This window comes from Oncorhynchus clarkii, chromosome 12 (genome assembly GCF_045791955.1).
Source record: "Oncorhynchus clarkii lewisi isolate Uvic-CL-2024 chromosome 12, UVic_Ocla_1.0, whole genome shotgun sequence".
Taxonomy (NCBI): Eukaryota; Metazoa; Chordata; class Actinopteri; order Salmoniformes; family Salmonidae; genus Oncorhynchus; species Oncorhynchus clarkii.
The window spans coordinates 82,981,761-83,005,133 of record NC_092158.1 but is presented as its reverse complement, the minus strand read 5'-3'; the positions used below and the strand labels follow the sequence as shown (position 1 = coordinate 83,005,133).

At 43.9% G+C, this 23,373-nt stretch overlaps 3 protein-coding genes across 5 annotated transcripts; 2 read left to right on the top strand and 1 right to left on the bottom strand.

Moving 5' to 3' along the window:
• Positions 1-5,060: 5,060 nt before the first annotated feature.
• Positions 5,061-20,095, bottom strand: LOC139422317 (RUN domain-containing protein 3A-like). 2 transcript variants are annotated; one of them, XM_071173512.1, is made up of 11 exons: positions 19,952-20,095; positions 10,726-10,841; positions 10,284-10,417; positions 9,898-9,983; positions 9,705-9,794; positions 9,535-9,615; positions 9,249-9,414; positions 7,359-7,516; positions 7,103-7,222; positions 6,564-6,655; positions 5,061-6,259 (listed from the first exon to the last, which is right to left on the bottom strand). In XM_071173512.1, exons 1-11 carry the CDS (start codon positions 20,056-20,058, stop codon positions 6,117-6,119), a joined length of 1,293 nt encoding a protein of 430 aa, XP_071029613.1. In that variant the 5' UTR covers positions 20,059-20,095; the 3' UTR covers positions 5,061-6,116. The 2 variants fall into 2 exon arrangements, with proteins under 2 accessions (XP_071029613.1, XP_071029612.1); XM_071173511.1 differs by having other exon boundaries at positions 5,840-6,259; positions 10,714-10,841; positions 19,952-20,077.
• Positions 11,767-18,340, top strand: LOC139421502 (autotransporter adhesin UpaG-like). Of its 2 annotated transcripts, XM_071172461.1 has the most exons (3): positions 11,767-14,044; positions 16,315-16,469; positions 16,707-18,340. In XM_071172461.1, exon 1 carries the CDS (start codon positions 13,589-13,591, stop codon positions 13,835-13,837), a length of 249 nt encoding a protein of 82 aa, XP_071028562.1. In that variant the 5' UTR covers positions 11,767-13,588; the 3' UTR covers positions 13,838-14,044; positions 16,315-16,469; positions 16,707-18,340. The 2 variants fall into 2 exon arrangements, 1 of the variants encoding a protein (XP_071028562.1); XR_011635638.1 differs by having other exon boundaries at positions 11,767-12,195; positions 16,315-18,340.
• A 479-nt stretch (positions 20,096-20,574) lies between the features above and the next one.
• On the top strand, positions 20,575-23,366 carry LOC139421501 (E3 ubiquitin-protein ligase RNF113A-like). Its single transcript, XM_071172460.1, has 10 exons — positions 20,575-20,704; positions 21,008-21,087; positions 21,175-21,270; positions 21,418-21,525; positions 21,679-21,788; positions 21,884-21,990; positions 22,104-22,193; positions 22,297-22,390; positions 22,483-22,589; positions 23,193-23,366. Exons 2-10 carry the CDS (start codon positions 21,076-21,078, stop codon positions 23,255-23,257), a joined length of 789 nt encoding a protein of 262 aa, XP_071028561.1. The 5' UTR covers positions 20,575-20,704; positions 21,008-21,075; the 3' UTR covers positions 23,258-23,366.
• The last annotated feature ends 7 nt before the right edge of the window (positions 23,367-23,373 follow it).

The window sequence follows — 23,373 nt, the reverse complement described above, 5'->3', positions numbered from 1 at the left end:
GTTACAGGGGAGAGGAGGAATGAGCCAATTGTAAATTATTAGGTGACCGTGATGGTTTGAGGGCCAGATTGGGAATTTAGTCAGGACACCGGGGTTAACACCCATACTCTTACGAAAAGTGCCATGGGATCTTTAATGACCTCAGAGAGTCAGGACACCCGTTTTAACATCTCATCCGAAAGACGGCACCCTACACAGGGCAGTGTCCCAATCACTGCCCAGGAGCATTGGGATATTTTTTAGACCAGAGGAAAGAGTGCCTCCTACTGGCCCTCCAACACCACTTCCAGCAGCATCTGCTCTCCCATCCAGGGACCAACCAGGACCAAACCTGCTTAGCTTCAGAAGCAAACCAGCAGTGGTATGCAGGGTGGTATGCTGCTGGCAATGGCTGTGCAAAGTTTCTGGATATTGGCGGGAACTGGAACACTGCTGTATACGTCAATCCAGAGCATACCAAACATGATCAATGGGTGACATGTCTGGTGAGTATGCAGGCCATGGAAGAACTGGGACTGTTTCAGCTTAAAGGAATTGTGTGCAGATCCTTGCGACATGGTACTGTGCATTATCATGATGAAATATGAGGTGGTGGTGGCAGCAGATGAACGGCACAACAATGGGCCTCAGGATCTCGTCACAGTATCTCTGTGCATTCAAATTGCCATCGATAAAATGTAAATGTGTTCGTTGTCCTTAGGTTATGCCTTCCCATACCATAACCCCACCGCCACCATGGGGTACTCTGTTCACAACATAGACATCAGCAAACCGTTCACCCACACAACGCCATACACGCATTCTGTATGGTACAGTTGAAACCGGGATTCATTCATAAAGACCACACTTCTCCAGTGTGCCAGTGGCCATAAAAGTGAGCATTTATCCACTGAAGTCGGTTAAGAAACCGAACTGCAGCCAGGTCAAGACCCTGGTGTGGACGACGAGCACGCAGATGAACTTCCCGAAAGGGATTCTGACAGTTTGAGCAAAAATGATTCGGTTGGGCAAATCCAGTTTCATCAACTGTCCGGTTGGTTGGTCTAAGACGAGTCCACAGGTGAAGAAGATGAATGTGGAGGTCCTGGGTTGGTGTGGTTACCGGTGGTCTGCAGTTGTGAAGCCAGTTGGATATACGGCTAAACTCTCTAAGACCACGTCGAGATGGATAATAGTAAAGAAATTAACATTAAATTATCTGGTGGACATTCCTGCAGTATGCATGGCAACTGCACGCTCCCTCAAAACTTGAGACATCTGTGGCATTGCGTTGTGTGACAAAACTGCACATTTTAGAATGCCATTTTATTGTCCCCAGCACAAGGTGCACCTGTATAATGATCATGTTGTTTTATAAGCTTCTTGATAGTCATCTACCTGACAGGTGTGCCAAAGTCTTAGAAAAGGAGAAATTCACTAACAGGGACATAAACACATTTGTGCACAACATTTGAGAGAGAAGCTTTTTTGTGCACATGGAAAATGGCTGGGATCTTTAATTTCAGCTAATGAAACATGGGACCAACACTTTACATGTTGCGTTTATATTTTTGTTTAGTATATCATTTATCAAGACATTGTCACTATTGGATCAACTTGAGTGTTAAAAAGGCCTATATACAAGCCAGAATGCTAGGTTCTGTTCAGATCTTGCTCAGGGTCTTTGTCCTGTTTGAAGGTGAACCTTTGCCCCAGTCTGAAGTCCTGAGCACTCTGGAGCAGGTTTTCATCAAGGATCTCGCTGTACTTTGCGCCGTTCATCTTTCCTTTCCCTCGATACTGCCTAGTCTCCCTGTCCCTGCCACTGAAAAAAATCCCCACAACATGATGCTTCCATCAGACGTGTTGCTTGGCATTCAGGCCAAAGAGTTCAATCTTGATTTCATCAGACCAGGGAATCTTATTTCTCATGGTCCGAGAGTCCTTTAGGTGTCTTTTGGCAAACTTCAAGTGGGCTGTCGTGTCTTTTTCTGAGGAGTGGCTTCCGTCTGGCCAATCTACCATAAATAACTGATTGATGGAGTGCTGCAGAGATGGTTGTCCTTCTGAAAGATTCTCCCATCTCCACAGAGGAACTCTGGAGCTCTCTCAGAGTGACCATCGGGTTCTTGGTCACCCCCGATTGCTCAGTTTAGCCAGATGGCTAGCTCTAGTGAGAGTCTTGGTGGTTACAAACTTCTTCAATTTAAGAAAGATGGAGGCAACTGTGTTCTTGGGGAACTTCAATGCTGCAGAAATGTAGAAACCCTTTCCCAGATCTGTGCCTCGACACAATCCTATCTCAGCGCTCTACGGACAATTCCTACGAGCTCATAGCTTGGTTTTGCTCTGACATGCACTGTTAACTGTGGGACCTTATATAGACAGATGTGTGCCTTTCCAAATCATGTCCAATCAATTGAATTTACCACAGGTGGACTCCAATCAAGTTGAAGAAACATCTCAAGGATAATCAATGGAAACAGGATGCACCTGAGCTCAATTTCAAGTCTCATAGCAAAGGGTCTGAATACTTTTGTAAATAAGGTGTTTCAGTTTAAGGTATTTGCAAACATTTCTAAAAACCTGTTTTCCCTTTGTCATTATAGGATATTGTGTGTATGTTTAATTTTATACATTTTAGAATACAGCTGTAACAGAAGAAAATGTGGAAAAATGGAAGGGGTCTGAATAGTTTCCAAATGCACTGTAGATCTCCCATTCCACATGGATTCTAGACCACCAGAATCATGTCCTCCATCAATGTGAGAGAGATTCGGAGAACATACTGGTGTTGTGGGAGCATTACCCGTCATGCAGTAAGTTGAAAGCGGCCATGGTCTTATTGTACAGGTTGGCCCGTCCCTCCTCTGTTGCCAGAGGCAGCACGGTCCCAGGGAACAGGAGGTCCTGCTTAGAGCTCATGAAGAGCAGTGTATCACAGCGAGGCCCCCAGGTGTTCACTATGTGTTTAGCTCTGGTCCACAGAGTCTGGGGTGAGGTCAACACCCAGCAGAGCTGTCGACCCGAAGAGGGGGTGGGGGAGGGGGGCAAAGGCGAGAGGACTGAGGCATTAGTGGCAACAGCAGAGTGGTGTACTGAGAGCGAGAGAGAGAGAGGGCGGGAGAGAGAGAGAAAGACGATCATGCGGCTGAGTGTATTGGAGATATTCAGAGAGGTGTAAAAAAAATACTGTAGCTCCAATTTACCTGAAGGGAGCACACCCAAGAGGCTGCTGGTCCGTGATGGCAAGGGCACTGTCTCCTGAGAGATCTGATATGCTTTGTAGTAAGCAATGGCCATGAAACAGAGACAGAACCCCAACACAAAGCCAGCACAGAACATAAAATCCAAGAGCCTGGAAGGCTTTGAAGTGGACTTAGACATAATCATCTGCACAAGACAAAATCATATTGTAAAAGTAATGTCTAGGTTTACAAAAAAGAGCATTCGCAGACTAAGTCAATCAAAAACCAATCTGGTTTATAAGAAGTTGCAACAAGGAGACACATTCGGCACAGAAAATGTCTAACTGACATCTTGGAGACTGGCCCTTATATAATAATCAGACAGCACCAAACGTTATTGTCACAAACGTGGGCCTTCAATTGTGTAGGCAATACCACACACACAGAAAAAATAAATAAACGTCCCTTGTCTGTCACAAATGTTGAATACAATTATTGGAACGTACTCTGATGATTGTCCTGGGTGTTGGTCGTTCAGCTAGTCAGAATATGACAAAACATCCACAGGAAAGTATTAAACAGACTTCAAAACATGGCTCTGTGTGTGGCAATCAAGATGTGTTTTCTCATGACGGAACACACGAGATGGAAGTACATGCACACATAATACAAGGTGTTTACATGGTTTTGTGCCAAGTGCTAGAAATGTCTACTTCAGTACCGGTGCGCTAAAAAGCTGAGTAAACATTACTTTCCCATGGATATTTTCTCTCAAATTTCCAACAGCTGAAGGACCAACTGCACAGACAACCAATAGAGTAAGTTCAAATGTCATTTTATTCAACATTCTGGCTTGTAAGGAACATTACCACGATTCTGCAGTGCTTTGCTTCAGACTGTATACCAAGATTTGGTATAAAAGTCTGATTTATTAAGCTATGGAAACACCAGCCCAGGAAGCTTGTGGTTTGTCAAAACAGAAGGCAGTGACTTGGTCAGCTGCTACAGAGTCATAAATACAATACTACAGTGAATAATAAGTGTATCCTTGTACATCGTCTGGCATCACCCACTATCAACAGATATGATAATAATCCATAACATAAGTCTATTGATCATCAACCCACACCTTGAGTGTCACAAACACTGGAAGTCATGTGTATTACAGAAAGATAAAATATAATTATGCTAAGCATAGTGTTAATCACTCTAAACTAAATGTGAATTTAGTCATCTAAATGTCCCATTACCAACATGCATAAACCTACAAATCAATCTTAAATCTTATATTTGGTTTTTACAAAGTTCTATCAAACATACCAACCCTCTGCCTTCCAGAAACAGAACAATGACCTGATGTGACGGTTAATTGGACACCACCCTTGCAGACGCACTGCCCACCAATTGATTGATTGGGGACACAGTAAATGGACCACTAGATGGTGCCAAATCATTGTCTTGAATGTGGATAGAGCACCTTGGACACAATCCTGGGCCCAGTTTATCAAAAATTATCCATCTGGATTTCACCTTTCGTACAGGATTAAATGCATAGAAATATATTGAATAGAAAGGTATCCACATTCAAGACAATGATTTGTCCATTCTATTTCTGTGCATTTAATCATATCCGATAGGCAAAATCTGGGCGATGGTCCTGCAGGTTTGCAGCACAATGTACTGAAATCAATTACTTTTTTCTTGGCCCAATAGCTTACTAACATACTTGTCTCAACTAATCACGGGCTGCTTAAATGGAATCCTTTTGTTAGTAGAAAATCAACATGAGTATTACAGATGTATACTGTTGAAACCAGTGGAGTAGTTCAGGGTAAACATACTTTAATAACATTTACACCCCTTGCAGAGAAAAAAATACTCACTGAAAAGGGATTGACATAACAAAAATAAGGCAGTTTATTGCAACTAATAGCATAGGTCATTGAACAAAAATAACCAAATATGCATGTGTAAAAATAACAGCACACTTGATTTATAAAATCAGATTCATCAACAAAATATAAAAAGCAAAGTGACAACAAAACTGTTGATAGACAGACGTAACCAATTGCTGCACACATGAACACATACTGAAACAGTAATGTCTGATTACTCAAGCAGGTCAACGATTTGGAGATTCAGGCCATCCAAAACCCAGTACAATGGAGGAACAATGCCAATATCATTCAGCCACATGCATCAAATACACATCTAGCCACTATGTTAGCAACACTCAACCTGCATCCACTCACAAACACCTAAGAATAGCTGATGTTTTTGTTAGAATTCAGTTCAGCCTTCTCCTCCAAGTGTTCTGAATTAATCGCAAGTGCGTCATTCCAGTTTGTCTATCATTTTGACAGGCAGGCAAGAGGATAGTATAGTTTGAGGCAGGGCTGGGACAGACTGACACACAGACGGTACAATGACCAGATGGGTCAGGTGCAGAGAAAGACGTGGATAAGGAGATCTAGAGGAGAGGAGAATTTAAATAGATAAATAAATGCTTTTGGATAGTTTTGTATCTTTGAATTACGCTAGTTAGATGTGTCCAAAAGGCTTTAAATACAGGCCAACATTTTGACATAGGAATTCACACACACACAACAGTGAAAGAGCAGGATGGACAGTGTGAGAATATGAGAGAGGAGGGGCACAGACGAACTAGGATATTTTTTGTTTCATTATAACTTTAATTCAATCCACACAAAAATCCAGAAATATTGAAGAGCTTTTCCTCCTCTAATCTTTGCAGACATGAAGCAGTGGGTTGAGTGGAGTTGGTTGGAGAAGGGTTTGGTTGGAGAAGGGTTTGGTTGGTAACTGTGTTAATAGTGACAGTATGTAGGTAGGTAGATGTTCATGATCTATTGAGTGTCTCCAGGTTGAGGCAGGCGGGTGTTGTTGGCTTTGCGCTGGGCAGACAGAGCTCTGTTGGCATGGCGCACCCTAGCTGGGGGAGAGTGCAGGGCTGGGTTCCATGCTGATGTTGACCAGACACTCACTGGACTTGAGGCTGGACATGGACTTGCAGCTGGGGGTAGAGGCCAGAGAGCCACAGAGACCCAGCATAGAAGGGGTGTAGTCTTTTCCTACAGAGGAGAGAATAGACAAAACACAATAAAACTCTGTCCCTAAAGCACACGTTGGCTATCAGCATAACTTAAACACCCACACAAAATACACCATAGACACTGTTCAAACATGCCTTTGTATGTGTGCGCTTGTGAGGACATGTGGATGCATTCTTCTAAGTGGGTTTCTGTTTCTGTGTGGTTTTGTGTTGATGCATGTATGACAGTGGATGACTGGTTCACATATTTGCAGCATCAGTATGCATTGCTGTGCGTCTACAAATGTGTTTGTATAATGTACATTTATCTGTTGAGCACCAACCTGTATCTCCGTTCTGTTGCCCATCGGTCTTCTGGGAATCAGAGTTCAGACTGACGTCAGCTGAGAGCTGCTCCAAACTGTGGAAGCTTCTCCTGAAGGGATGAGTGACATCATGAAATACTGTTACAATAACATCTGTGTAGAAATCGCTTCGACATTTCCTGTTTGCTAAAATTATAATAGTTCGCCTAATTTTAGTTTATCTGACAAAACAAGTAAGTATAGTGTAGAGAATCATTGTACCATCCAAACCGCTGTGAAATATATTTTCCAGAACCAAAAACCAGCTGTTTGAAAATGCTGTACAAAACCGAAAGTAAAAGATGCAAAAATGAAACGTAAGAACGGGAAGCATAGTAATACCACACATAGAACATATATAACACTTCTTATACTTCCTTTCAATGAGAATGACATGTCTATATCACCCATTTCTATGTGAATTTGGTTAGGTCGCCCAAAAAGTTACATATTGCAGCTTTAAATGTACAGTATCACAAAATCACACATATACACACACACTCATTCAGTAGATATACCTGCGGAAGAGCTTGACGTCCCCCTGGTTGTTGTAGCCTCGTATGGAGGGCCACTGGTTGACCAGAGGGATGGACAGATCCTTAGTCAGGTGGGAGGAATCACAGGGGATGAGGGCAGTGCTGGAAGGAACACACTTGTGATTAACTCTTAACACCATCTGATATGTGATGTACTGCATTTGTGTGTCTGTTTATGATGTTCGTATGTGTCCCCATCATGTATACCAGTGTGTGTGCATTTGTATACTGCTCTCACAGTTGTGCCTGCAGCTCCAGTACGATGGACTCCAGCTCCTTCTTCTCCTGCAGGCTCTGGACTCTGAGCTCCTCCAGCCTGGCACTCAGCTTCTTGTTCTCCGTCTCCACGTTCTTCAGCTGGGACTCCCGCAGACGCACCAGCTCCTCCAGGTAGCCCTGCATCACAGACACAGACCCAGACGCAGACACACAGTTAGAAGATAGACTGTTCTGCATACCCCAAAAGTACATAATTATTACTCTATATACAGTGCCTTCAGAAAGTATTCAGACCCCTTGACTTTTTCCACATTTTGTTACGTTACAGCCTTATTCTAAAATGGTTCAAATCAAATAAATTCCTCAATCAACACACAATACACCATAATGACACATTTTAGAAAATGTAGGCAATTTACATAAATATTCAGACCCTTTACTAAGAAAATCGAAATTGAGCTCAGGTCCATCCTGTTTCCATTGATCAACCTTGAGATGTTTCTCCAACTTGATTGGAGTCCACCCGTCGTAAATTCAATTGATTGGACATGATTTGGAAAGGCTCACACCTGTCTACATAAAGGTCCCACAGTTGACGGTGCAGAGCAAAAACCAAGCCATGAGGTCGAAGGAATTGTCCGTAGAGCTCCGAGACAGGATTGTGTCGAGGCACAGATCTGGGAAAGGGTACCAAAAAATGTCTGCAGCATTAAAGGCCCCCAAAAACACAGTGGCTTCCATCATTCTTAAATTGAATAAGTTTAGAACCACCAAGACTCTTCCTTGAGCTGCCCGCCCGGCCAAACTGAGCAATCGAGGGAGAAGGGCATTGGTTATGGAGGTGACCAAGAACCCAATGGTCACTCTGACAGAGCTCTAGAGTTCTTCTGTGAAGATAGGAGAACCTTCCAGAAGGAGAACCATCTCTGCAGCACTTTACCAATCAGGCCTTTATGGTTGAGTGGCCAGATGGAAGCCACTCCACAGTAAAAGGCACATGAAAGTCCACTTGGAATTTGCCAAAAGTCACCTAAAGACTCTCAGACCATGAGAAACAAGATTATCTGGTCTGATGAAACCAGGATAGAACTCTTTGGCCTGAATGCCAAGCGTTACCTCTGGAGGAAACTAGGCACCATCCCTATGGTGAAGCATGGTGGTGGCAGCATCATGTCTGGAGGAAACCTGGCACCATCCCTATGGGTAAGCAAGGTGGTGGCCGCATCATGTCTGGAGGAAACCTGGCACCATCCCTACGGTGAAGCATGGTGGTGGCAGCATTACCTCTGGAGGAAACCTGGCACAATCCCCAAGGGTAAGTAAGGTGGTGGCAGCATTACCTCTGGAGGAAACCTGGCACCAGCCCTATGGTGAAGCATGGTGGTGGCAGCATCATGTCTGGAGGAAACCTGGCACCATCCCTACGGGTAAGTAAGGTGGTGGCAGCATTACCTCTGGAGGAAACCTGGCACCAGCCCTACGGTGAAGCATGGTTGTGGCAGCATTACCTCTGGAGGAAACCTGGCACCATCCCTATGGTGAAGCATGGTGTTGGAAGCATCCTGCTGTGGGGATGTTTTTCAAAGGCAGGGACAGTGAGACTGCTCAGGATTGAGGGAAAGATGAACAGAGCAAAGTACAGAGAGATCCTTGATGAAAACCTGCTACAGAGCGCTCAGGATCTCAGACTGGGGTGAAGGTTCACCTTCCAACAGGACAGCAACCCTAAGCACACAGCCAAGACAACGCAGGAGTGGCTTCGGGGACAAGTCTTGAAATGTCCTTGAGTGGCCCAGCCAGAGCCCGGACTTGAACCCGATGAAACATCTCTGGAGACCTGAAAAGCTGGAAGAGATTCTATGCCCCATGTCTTTAGGAATGTAAGGTTATCAGGAGGTCAAAAGGTCACCTTCTGTGCGTACACGATCTTAAACCTCTGCTCCATCTTGCGACACTTGTTCCTCCAGCTCTCCTCGTCGGTGACCAGGGGGATGTATGGGTGTTCTGGGACACTTTCATCACTGGCACTGCTGTCCACACTGCACCTGTCATCCTCATCACTCAGGTAGTCATAGCTGTAAGCAGGGGACATATAGCAGGGGAGTTACACACTGCTTACAGTCATATCTATGGGTATGACTAAGCTACTGACTAGTATGACATATATTCACAAAGTGGGCATGTGGTTGTCTCACCTCTGAGTGAACTTCAGGTAAGGTGTGAAGTCAATCACAGCAGGGGACTTACCATCCAGTGCCTCCCCCTTCAAGCAAAAACTGGACAGAGAAAGAATTGTGAACTTTAAGATAACAATGTAACAAATAATAATGCTATGATTCTGCAGGCCTGAGTAATGCTGCCTCACCTGAAGTCTATGGCACTGAGGCCAATGAGCATGCCTGTCAGAACAGTGGCCTCCTCTCTCAGTATGATGGCTCCGTCATCATAGAACCTCCTGCAGTGCAAAGCCTTGTGATTAGTTATGTTTTGCATGTTGTTTCTAAGGTAACTTGGTAGTTAATAGGCTACATGGGATACTATTTTGTGGTATATCTGACCTGGTTGTCCGTGTGTCCCTCAGGGCTGTGGCCACATACTCAGACAGACGCTTCTCCATCAGCGCCACACGGATCCATGCCCGACCCTGCAGGAAACAATGGAAGGAGAGAAAGAAAAAAAGAGAGTGAAAGGCGGGGTCAGTGGGAATGAGGGCGTGAGTGCCAGCTAAGGGATTTGTTACTCTGAAGCGCTGGTGACACACACACACACACACACACACACACACACACACACACACACACACACACACACACACACACACACACACACACACACACACACACACACACACACACACACACACACACACACACACACACACACACACACACACACACACACACACACACACACACACACACACACACACGATCCCAGTCCTTGCCTTGGCTCGTGAGGTGCTGATGTTCTCAATGTTTTCGATGCTGGCGATGCAGTTGTTCTGCACCTTGCTGCATGCCAGCCGGATGTAGTCCCAGAAACTTCGCTGGCCATCTGAGATGAACCAGCTTCCTGGACCTGGTCCACAGATAAAACACTGACAATGACTCCCATCTCCTACAACAGCCCACACAGTGTCCCTGTCGCTCAACGCACCACAGCAGATTGGCTTTGCATCCAGCACTTTAACTCAGTCAAAACAGATGGACATGCCATGAGCTCATGTAAAAATCATTACATTTGCCTATTATATGTGTGACATACACATTATGTAAATGGGTAAATAGTAACATTTGAAACTAGGGTAAGCCTTGAGGCTTCCGTATCCTGAGTTAGAAGACCGAGAGACTGATGGACACTTCCATGTCCTGTACCTGCCATGTTACCTTTGAAGCGGTGGCTGAGGATGTGTTCCAAGATTGCAGCGAAGTTGACAAACTCCTCGGATGAGTCATCGATGGGCTCGGCTGTGTACTTTTCCAGGAGTGTCTTCACCGAGAATCTAAAATAGAGGAGAAGAGAGAGACAGAGGAATGAGAAACAAACAAGATAACTACGTACGTATTTGCAAAACTATTATATGCAATAACAATGCAAGTAGCAAAGAGGTACAGTATGTTGAAAGTAAAGAAATCATGTAAAAAACAACAGTAGAAGCAGACAGGCAGAGACAAATGTACTACTGTACTTGACTTGTGCTAAACAATAGCTGAGAGGAGTTCTTTGGGAGAAATGCCATCGAATGCATCTGAGGTCACCCGCAATTGTCTTGTGTGCAACACAATGTCCCCCTTCAGATGCTCCGCAAAGTGTCCGTGACAACAACACAATTAACCCCCTTGTCTCAACCAATGGCAGATGACACGGTTGTCGGCGTGGCAGCCTTTGTTCAGTATGGGCTTCCAGGTCCTGTCCGTCCCTTGGTCTGATCCCTGTAAGGAACCAGCCGGCATCAGAGGATGACCAAATACGACCCCCCCACCCTCTCTATACACGGTGGTCTGATCTATTTGGGACAGTTGTGGCCACTGATTTAGTTTGGTTGATGACCTCAAGATTTCACTGCACATCCCACTGAGAGCTAAGCGCAAGAGGCTATGCTGTGCCTGCTGAGTGTAAGCTAAGACAGAGTCCAGGCACAGACTAGGGCTGACTGCCTCTTGTTCCATGGGAAACACTAGCATCACCGAGGGCAAGACTGCCCTGGCAGTGGGCAAAACTTCCATAGCCAGGGGCAAGACCACGGTCGCGATGGGCAACACCTCCGTCTCCAGAGGAGTGACCACCACCTCCATGGGGGACTCCACCATCAGTAGGGAGAAGACCACAGTAGCTCTTGGCGGAGCTAGTTTCACCAGGGGAACCACCACCACCTCCTTCCGGAAGGCTCTGATGCCAAAGCGCAGGACCACCTAGAATAAATGGACAGGAGCTCAGACGCCAGGTCCAAGACTCCCAAAGCAACCAGGACGTCAAAAAAAGACTTGACTGAAGAGGAGGAGTGGAAAGTCACCTTCCTGTCCAGCAAGACTAGCTTCACTAAGGGCAGGATCTTGATTCTGAAGACTAAGTACGCCATCTCCTGGGGCAAGTCCTCAGTCTCGTGGAGCAGAACCACCGCTACCCTGGGAAAGATCACTGTGACCATGGGAAAGACCTCCGTGACACGAGACCAGACCACCAGCTCTCTGACCACTCTCACCTTCACCCATGGAGAGAAGTCGGTGTCTGTGGTCAAATCCAGCCTCACTAGGGGCAGACAAACTACACGGAACATCTACTGGGATTTCCACCTGTGATTATTGTATACGGTTTCACTCAAAACAGAGGGACTTTAATCTGCTCAGTTTCAGCAGGTCAGTAGTAGCTTAAATCATGTCCATTTGTAATCAATTATTCCATGTGTCTGATCAATGTGCAGCATTCTGCAGCTCGAGTGTCAATGAAGCATTCATGTTTTCGAAGAGAAACATTGAGCATGTCTTTCAAAATGAATCCCACACGATGAGAGTATTGTTCGGATGTGTTACAGATCTAACAGGCTTGAAATCAGATATTCAGATGTGTGACGGAGGAGATGAGGTTGGTGGTGTGTTGGCAGGGAGGGAGGCAGGAGGACACAGCTGTGTGTGGTGTATGTGGAGACACTGGACAGAGCATGTGTCATCATCAGTGTGCTGTTCAACAGAGAACCTCAACGGTAATTCTCTGAAGCAAAAATACAGTTTAAAATGTCCCCATTTGTTATAAAACAACAATTGCATGCTGATTAAATTGGTCTGTTTCAAGGTTGAACGCATTACAATAACTATGCTATGTTCAGTTTACAAGGACAGTCTTAAACTAGGAAATGTGTCGGTCATAACTGATTGATGTAACCTGATGGAAATGTGTCTTTCATAACTGATGTAACCTGATGCTTATAAAATAACTGCTTCAACACGGTTTGACTTGATTTTGTTTGTTTGCAAATTTGACTTATTATATAACATACAAGTAGTAGGAAACACATGATATGTACTGTCCTGAAGTGGAATAATGAATTATTTTCATACTAAAGGACAAGGACCATAGACAAATGGAATAGAAGATTATCTGATCATCTCTAGACGGAATAGATCATTTTATGGACACAGACACTTGGAAAAATCCACACCAAGAGCCACACCCATATTGGAGACTGAAGCCACATTGCACATTTGAGAAGAGCGGTCATAGGTCATTGATGGAAAACATGAACTTACGTCAACATCCTTGCCTATATAATAATGTCTCACATTATGTTTCACGATGCACATGTTCTATACAGCTTCACACAGAACTAAGGATTTACAATCAGGGGATACAGCCAACAATGCCGCAGGATCAAGTGATGTCACCACATATTGTCCTCTGGGCAACAATGTCTCCTTCAGCCGCGTCGTGGTGGTGATGGGACAATCGTTCCACTGTACCAAGCCCTCAGATAGGCTACAGCCACCTACGGCTGCCTCTGTCCAATCACAGGGACACATGGGTGGTATGTGGCCTTCCAGAGCCCACGTCTATAAGCTCAACGAAGGCATTATGTGACACGGGGGTAGCACTATCCACGCTTAGCATTCTGGTCTACTCTGGACTCTCGTTACTGTTACTATCACACCCAAGCTTTACTGAGCGGGGTGTACTGCATGAGCGTGCAATGTGTCGCGCCGAGTGAACCCCAAAATCCACCACCTCAGCAGGGTCAGGAATTCAACCTTCTTCTCAATGGGCAACACCAGCATCACCGAGGGGAAGACGGCCCTCTCCCTGGGAAACACCACTATCAAGAGGGGCAAGACCAAGCTCACTGTGGGCAACTCGTCTATCACCAGGGGCAAGAAGACCACTTCTCTGGGCGCCTCCACCATCGCCAGTGCCAAGACCAAGCTCACTGTGGGCAATGCCTCCTTCAGCAGGGGCACCACCACCACCTCGTTTCGAAAAGCCTTTTTCGCCAAACGCAAGACCCTCTAGATGAGAGGGGACATCATTGGGTGGAGGGACTGGTGGCTAACTCAACACAACGTAAAGACAACATACAACAACACCATCACAGGGGACATAAGGACATCACCGCAACATCTACACAGGCTATATCTAGACGGACTTCTAAAACACTGGATTATTTTGCTTTGGACCCTTTTACTGTTTTGATCAAACAGGATTTTATCAAGGAAACAGGTCAGTGGTTTTAGAATTCTTAGATGTGTTCTACTCTACCCATGATTCCAGGTGAGTTATGTGTTGTGCAGAAGTCAATGTCTGTTGTACATGTTATTGTTGGACACCCTATTCAGTTGCCTAGAACAAAACTTTGAGAACATTTGGCCTGCTACATTGTTGCAATATTCTATGACAATTAAGCACTTTAGGTATTTCTGCAGTCCTGATATGTCAAGGAAATCCATAGTTAGCAAGATGGTCATCTCTGATTATCAGTAAAATCAGTTTATGTGATTACAACATCCGAATCTAATACTGTGGTTGAATGATTAGAAATTGATAATGTCTCTCGATATGAAGGGGAGTTAGAGCAGTAATAACTACTATGACTTAAATGCTAATGGATTGAGTGCCACAGCAAGATACACTTGGTACAATTTGTCACTGAAAAACAACTGCCCGGCTTAAAACAAACATCTTTTGTGCCCCCTCTCACTCCTCTTGGATCCCAGCCAAACCCACTCTCAGCTCTCTTCAAACATCCTCTTGTTCTTTTTGCTACCTTTCCTACTGTACTTACGTTCAGTTGTGCTTCATTTACAATACAATTTAGAATCAGGGTTCTCTAATTTGTCCAAAATAATCTCAGAAGGATTGACAGCTCTCAATCACAATTTTAACTCTTCCCCACTTTCTCTGACTAACTCTCTCCCTCATCGCTCTCCTCTCCTCTCCCCCGTCTTGGCCTAACCAGCAGGATCAGCTGACACTGGAGGATTCCTCCCTGGCCACGGCCATGTGAAGTGAACACTGTCTGTCTGATGGTGTGTTTCAGATTCTCTACTGGGTGTGTGTGCACCTGGAGGATCCCTCCCATAGGGGAGATGAGGTCAGCCAGGGGAGGAGATGCAAGCCCTGTGTCTATGCGCCATGCAATATCATGGGAGGAGATAGTATTAGTTGACTTATCTGCTCTGACAGAGAGATTACAAACGTTATGACCAAAATAATGTGTCACATCAGGCAATATCGATAGCTGGAAGGGTGTGCCTCACATCTCAGTGAAGTGAATGTGAAGGGAATGAGGAACCAGGCAGGGTGTCTCATGGCCAGTGTATGTGCATTTGGAGGAGTTAAAAAATAGAGGTGCTGGGCTGGGAAGAACTGAAGGCATAATTCATAATAATGAACATGATGAGGGGATGTGATATGAAGGGTATAGTATGTCACAGACAGTAGATATGGTAATAGGAGAGGAAATAGGTGGGGAAAGGTTCAAGTGATATCTGAACTTGTATAATAGTGTATATATACACTGTAATGTTAAGTGTTTGGTCCTGCTGGTAACGTTCACATTGCAATGCCAATGAACCTTGCTTATGTTTAGTAAGGCAGAGATCATTTGTGCAATAATATGCTAGAAATATGTGAAAACAAGAGGGAAACAAGAGGATAAATCAGGCTGAAAAGAACACCAATATTACGATGATAATTTGTTATTCTAGGATGGCAGGCTCCGAGTGCTGCTTTAATGTGCACAATGAACAAAGGGACAACAACTTCTGAGTGGATGAGAAGGGTTTTTATGAGGAAAAAAGTAGAGCAGTGGAACCCTGAGGCTGAGAAAGAGAGAGAGGTAGAGAGAGAGAGGCTGAGAGAGAGAGAGAGAGAGAGAGAGAGAGAGAGAGAGAGAGAGAGGTAGAGAGAGAGAGAGAGAGGCTGAGAGAGAGAGAGAGAGAGAGAGAGGTAGAGAGAGAGAGAGAGAGGCTGAGAGAGAGAGAGAGAGAGAGAGAGAGAGAGAGAGAGAGAGAGAGAGAGAGAGAGAGAGAGAGGAGGGGGGTAGAGAGAGAGAGAGAGGAGGGGGGTAGAGAGAGAGAGAGAGGAGGGGGGTAGAGAGAGAGAGAGAGAGAGAGAGAGAGAGAGAGAGAGAGAGAGAGAGAGAGAGAGAGGGACCATTTGTGGTGCTTTGCCATTGTTTAACACAAGAAAGGACACACTCAGAGTGAAGAACCATACTGTGCAGTCCCTCACAGAAGCCACATTCAAGTTTCAAAGTACTTTACAATGATCGTGCAGCTGGTTCCACTATATGTCCTCCTCAGGATATTCCAACAGAGACAGTAATGGCACATTCTCCCCAGCCACACCCAAAACAATTGAAGGCTTCAACATTCAAAAGATGATTTGCTCTTCCTTCTCATCTCATCCACTTTTATTTACAGGGAGCACGGGTGCAATAGGGTAGGACCTCCAAATCTTTAACTATCTTATTTATGTTGTTTTCTTAGGTTCAACGTGTTGGCACCAACAGTGTTCATCCAGTCATGGACCTCGTCATGAGAGCTCTTAGGAGAGAATATGCAACAAAGTAATAGATCAACTGGCCTGTAACAAGATTCCCTAGTGATAGCTGTTTCTCCTGGTTTGGCCTCTTTTCAATAAGGTAAAATAGCAGCTATTGGTACAGTCCGTTTCTCTCAGATGAACCAAGTACAGATGACACTCTGGTCCCGCCATGTTTTAAAAACATATGTAGCACATAGCAACAGCTATACTGTTATGTAAGACATTTATTTTATTCTTGACATTTTATTCTTATTCTGGCCATGGTAAATACTTATAAATGAAAGCCAGCTTAAGGCATGAGTGGTATCTCCTTCTAAAGTTATTTTTTTCTCAGGACTTGAAAAGTTGATGGTGCCAAGTTCCAACTGAGATTTCTTCAGTCATTTTCAAACACACATCAAATTAGTACATGAATACATGAGACTTTTCCACTTGGAGACTACCAGCTGGACCATACTGTATATCTATGACCTCTGCTGACTTAACTATTGACCTAAGACCTTTGACCCAGGGAAGCAACAATAGTTCCCTGTGATGTTGAGAGTATTTCCAGATTTCCGTCACTGTACTGTCTACTGCTGTGCATGGAAATCTCTGTCATCAAAATAAGTTCAGTCGATGAAACATGATGTAATGGGGAGGTCACTTTGACACATTAGATCACTCCATTTTAGAAGTCACTATATCTTGGCTTTGGTGTTGAAAATAGGGCCATCACAGAGTAGGTCTAGTATTACTGAACCCTACTATATCAGTATAGCACTACAACAACCATGTTAATGACTTGGAGGAAGAGCTTTGAATGGGAGTGTGATGCCACTTTGGCAAAATCCATTATGATCCCTGATGACAAATTGACATGGGGATGAAGCACTGGGTCCAGCATTTCACCAAGGGTCAATGACACAGTAAACAGATTCAAATTCAGTAATCAAGAACAACTCTGTATGATAATAGAACATTCACAAATAGGCCTCAAGACAAAGATTTACTTCCAAAAAATGAAAAATAGGAAATCCAAATTGATCTGTGTGTGTCGATGTCTGGTAAATGTGTGTGTTGTGATAGTGGAGGAAATGTTTTGTATTCAAATTGAAAATATATACACATGCACTAGTGTTAGAAGAAGGATCATGCTTGGGCTGGTGTGCTAACTGAACACTAATTTGGGCTTCGTTGGGAGGGATGGCTAATGATCTGAAGATAACTGTGTCCATATCAGTCAAACCTTTTTCATGACTCCCTCCATTACTCTTGGCATTAGTCTGGAGCACAGATCCACCCTCTATTCTTTGCCCCAAGGCTGCCCTGCTGGTAGCCCTGCCTACACAATGAGACACACACAACGTCAGCCTGACTCTATGCACAGCCAGAGGTTCTGAGGTCACAAACAGTCACAACCTTTGTCAACTTGAACACCACCTGGGACAAGGGCCGTCATTGGCTGACACATGGAAGTATTATACACGTCTGTCTGGCAGGAAAAGAGGCCTCTCTGACTTACAGCCCATCTTAGACTGCACAATACAAAAGATAGACTTGACATCGACACAGATGCTTTCAGATATTCAAAGCCTGGGGAATACATGCATTAAACTTAATTCATAGCTCTCATTGAAAAGTAATTCATGTCTTTCCAAGTGGAGACAACTGTATGATTAGCATTACTGATGAAAAACTGTTGTGAACATTTTTTGTTTTGTTTTGTGTCCTGTGCCTGTGTCTTTAAATGTATTGGATTAAATGTTCTTGGCACGGTCAGTGTCTGAAAAATGACCGAACTGCAACAAATGTCTCTTTGTTCTCTCGCTAATCCTTCCTGGAGTCTGAAGTCTGTGTCTTTGAAAACATTCTTTATTTTTGGTCATGATCTATGTCTGTTCTATGTGTTCTATTACACTATGTTCCACTAAATGCAGACAGAACCCTTGACAGAGAGGTGCTGTAATAAAAAAGTGCTTGATCGTGTTCCTGGAGTTCATTTGTCTCTTTATTCTTCTATCCAAGCAGGAAATAAACACTAAACTCAACATGTCATATCATGAGGATGTGGCCAATGTCAATGTCATCGGATTGGAAGGATGGCAAGATATCCATGATTAGTAACAATGAACCATATAAGCCTACCAACACAACACATAGAATGCGTAACTAATTTTCTGCTAATTTCTTTGTCTAGAAATAATTTAGTGAGAGCACCAGGAGCTTGAGTGATGTCACTCCTGTTGGTCCTCTGTAGAACAATGCCTCCCTCAGGAGATAAAATGTTGTGTCCCTGACAGCAAGACAATGGGTCCCCTGGCCGCTCAGAGTGACAACACACACACACACACAAGACTCGTCTGATAGATTCACGTCTCATCATGAGGGTGCCCACAGATAATATATTCACATTGCTAACATACAAGCTGCAGGCCACAGACCCACACGTTTCTGAGGCAACAATCCAGTTGCTGTTCCTACTGGAGCTCCTTATATGAAGACAGGGATATAAACCATGATGAGTCAGACAGACATGAAGACACACAGTGAAGAGGAAGCTTACAGTATAGATGCATAAGAACACAGAGATAAGACACATTGGGTATTTTGCAAAAACACATATGCACTCTTAAAGTAATTGTGAATATATATATATATATATAAAAAATTGAATATAGTATTATATTAATTTACATAACAAATGTTTATCATCATTAAGTATTCACATTAATTATGCCTTTACAAATTGGAATATTCTAGGATGGAGCACTGATGATACATTAGCCTACATTGGGTAAAACATAACTTCTCCTTCACCAAGTTATCAAATAGCATTCCCATGACAACCAGACACAGGGGTATGACTGCTATGCAATTATATTATCAGCGGTATCAGCTGTATGTATCAGTTACTCTGGTATAGATGAGCTGGCAAAAATGTTGTAGGCCTATACTTTTTTTCTGAGAGCTCTCTCAGGCCACCGGGTGAAATACCTCCGGGTGTTATTAGTACATAATGAGTACAGCACAGTAGCATTCAATGACCATAATAAACATCCGATTTCACTGTGATGTCATTATCTTGGAGCAGCATTTCTATAAACGGTTAATAATGTCCTCGTTCCAAGAAGGTTGTCGTCATTGCCACATCACCGACCTGGGGAATTCTGGTGGACCAATGCCCTCTCAAACATAGGCCTCACACACCCCATTTAATCCTCTTTCCTTTCAAATAGGCCGACATAGCGGCGGAGACAGCGGGGTGTCCACCAAGGTGAAACCGCATATGTGGCTGTTTATTTGTCAGGCGATCTGATTCTCTCTAGCCGTTATTTTGCAAGATTTTAAAAAACATAAAACGTTTATCCATTTAAATTTCCCCAAGTAGCCTAATGTATGTACCACAGTGCCCATAGCTGTGGAATATGTTGCCTTTTGTTTTTCTTTACGTTTTCTTATGAGAATATATGATTTGGAACAACGCTTAATACATTGTAGCCTAAGCCATTGCACATTTATTTCCATGCATGCATTAACTAATATGTGTGGTTAACATGACCTGCCAACCACACGAAACATCTGCTCCCTTGTGTTTACCTGCATACGGTGATGAGATTTTTTCGCTCCACGCCGACGCTCCGAGAAGATGCCTTTTTCGATGTCAAACCCATAGCCATTGCTTTTCGGACACAGCCGGATTCCATTCAGCAGCGCTACGGAGCCTTCCGGTAACCCAGCACCACCAAGACCCCTCCCTCCGCAGGCCTATGCCATATATTACGGTGTTCTCAGTTCTCCGCGAGAAGCTGATGCTTAATTAGTGGGCTCTACGTTGACGCACAGCGATGGAGTTGTGCAGGGTGAATAGACAGAGAGTATAATTAAAATACCCTCTGCACCAAGATACCCAATGCACATATGTTGATTTAGCCTACATAAAATATCCCATCATTTAATAATCCTACATTTTATCATAATGTGCTTTGGTTTTATAATACTATAGAAAATGATGACTGACTATATAGGATATTATTTAGTTGCGCCACAACATATCTACAGATAATATGTAATAAAACAATTAGAAATTGGCATGAAATAAATGCAAATGTAGTGTACTTAATTATATATGTTGTGCTGTAGATAATTGGCCACAAGGTGGAATACTGTGCCAAATGATTGTGACTCCTCGACGCTAGAGGTCACTCTAAAATCCTTACGTCACCATTTTTTTGTAAACAGAATGAAAGATGGCGGAGTCAGGGGAACCCAAGGCAACCTGTACTTTTCTATTTAAAAAATCTACCAAAAGATGCAACGCTCGGAAGAGAAAAGCCAGTGACAGCGACACAGGTGAGCTACAGTGTTTGAGTCCAGCTCAGTGTTGTTTCAAAAGCTAACCAAAAGATTGCATTGTGCATGAAAACAATTTCTATTAGTAATAGTCCTCGATCTAGCTATAGTGGCGAACTGACCTAGTTAGCTAGCATTTGAAGTGTATTTAGTAAGGCGTTAAGATTGGGCTAAGTAAAAACAAAACTACTGCCAGCTATAAAACCACCCAAGCCATGGAAATGATTGCAAGTGGCCGAGTACTGTAAACACGGAAATGTCCCACTCACATGCTGATGCTTGCCTCATTGCCTCCATTGTCAGATGGCAACAGTGACGAAGACAAGAATTCCGTCGTCAGAAAATAAAAAAAGACGGGTTCAGCAAACCCTATGATTCAAAGGGTAACGTCGCATGGCTGACTACAAACGAATCAGTCTTTATACGAAACATTTTTTTATAGTGTGAAATCATTCTTCTCTTCTTCCCAGACAAAAAAAGTAGAGAGAGAGGTGTCATCTGCTGAAAGTGACGAGGAGAAAGAAAAAAAGAAAGTCACTGTCGCTTACAAGTCCACACGGTCAGCGGTGAGTTATTTTGAAAAATACCTCTCTACCCATTAATCTATTAATTAATCTATTAACAATGTTTTGTATTTATATCCTACCTGCCCCTTTATTGCTCAGCCCCGTATAAAGCTATCAATCACGTCCTCCTCCCTTCGCTGTGTATAGAAACCAGAGGGGCCAGATGACATGGGAGCAACTGCAATCTATGAGCTGGACACAGCAAAGGACAATGATGCACAGGCCATCTTTGAGAGGAGTCAAAAGATCCAGGAGGCAAGACCTCTGTCTCTTGTTGGAGGAACTTTGTTTCCTTTGTGTATCTACAGTTTAGTATTGTATCATTTGCATTCTTCCCCCAGTTTTGTTGTAAATTGGGACAGCGTTGGTCCGCAAATGCTTAGAGGTTTCTATCCTCTCCCTCACCAGGAGCTGACCGGTAAAGAGGATGATAAGATCTACAGAGGAATGAACAACTACAAAAAGCACATCAAGCCTAAAGACTCCACCATGGGAAATGCATCCTCTGGCATGGTCAGGTGTGGATGCATGTTATATGACAGAGTAAAGTTGAAATGTCTTGGGGAAAGTTTTAATTGTTTTTGCATCATCACTATTTTCTCTCTTTTGTCAGGAAGGGCCCAATCCGGGCCCCAGAGCACCTGAGGGCCACAGTGAGGTGGGACTACCAGCCAGACATCTGTAAGGACTACAAAGAGACTGGCTTCTGTGGCTTTGGAGGTGAGTGGGACTTTGTTGGAAAGTTGCCTCCAATGTCCTCCTTTCCCAACTTGAATTAATCATATGTGGAAGTCTCTGAAAGTCTCCTTTGTGTGTTTCTTTTCCCCGCTTAGACAGCTGCAAGTTCCTCCATGACCGCTCAGACTACAAACATGGCTGGCAGATTGAGAGGGAGCTGGATGAGGGGCGCTATGGGGCCAACGGTGAGTTCACAACAGGGGAGAAACACAGGGCTGTGTAGATTTAAGATTAATCAGATTAGAGAGTTGTGATACAGCTGTTCAGTAATGTGTGGTCTGTATGTAGATGATGAGAACTACGAGGTGAGCAGTGACGAGGAGGACATGCCCTTCAAATGCTTCATCTGCCGAGAGTCCTTTAAGAACCCCGTCATCACCAAGTAAGACAATGCTCCTTAAGAACTCCTTTGCCATTAATTGTGTGTAGAGAAACTTCCAGCTAATCAAACTACTCCTGTCTTGTCTCCCGCAGGTGTCGGCACTACTTCTGTGAGACCTGTGCTCTTCAGCACTACCGCAAGTCCCAGCGCTGCTATGTGTGTAACGTCCAGACCAACGGCGTCTTCAACCCAGCTAAAGGTGAGGATAATGCATCTCAATTACCATGGTCAGCAGTGGTATGGCATGTACATTAGGTTTTGAATGGTCCCCCAAAGCATCCACTTTGAGCTAAGAAAACAAAACCAAAGCTACAGTAGTTTGTTTTTGACCATGGAGCTTGTTGCCTGACTCGAGCTGAATTCCTGCTCTATCGTCCGCTACATACTTCAGTCTGAGACTGCAATCATTGAAGTCGTTTGTGGTGGTGTACAAAACAAGGTCATCAGCAATTGGATAATCTCTAACCAATCAGAGAACCAGTGACACATTTTCTAAATGTTGCTTTACCCATGTGTGTTCTGGCCAAACCATAGGTTTCTGGGACCAATCAGACAGGCTAGAATGTATTTCCATTCTAGAAATCTTGGAGGAGGTACTCAGCTCCAGAAACTCATGTTCAATGGCGTGGCGTTTGGCCGGAGCAAGGAGTTTTGGTAGACAGGCAAGAGCTTATGTACATCGGGTAAAGGACTCGTCTATAGTCAGTCAAATAGAAAAAGCTCACTGCTCAAATATTCAGGCCCGTGGCTGTGTAAGGCTATTGAGCTCCAGGCAGTAGCCCTAAGTGTTTTCTTTCTACAGAGCTGGCAGCCAAGATCGCCAAACACCAAGCCATGCTAGACCAGCCACCCTCTGATGAAGATTAGCAACCTACTGTAAATACAGTACCTATCCAATTTCATCAGTGTCTGTCTCCTCTGTTTCATTGTATCAATGTCAAGCCTTCCGGAATAAAACTTGATTTTTAAATAGTTGACTGATT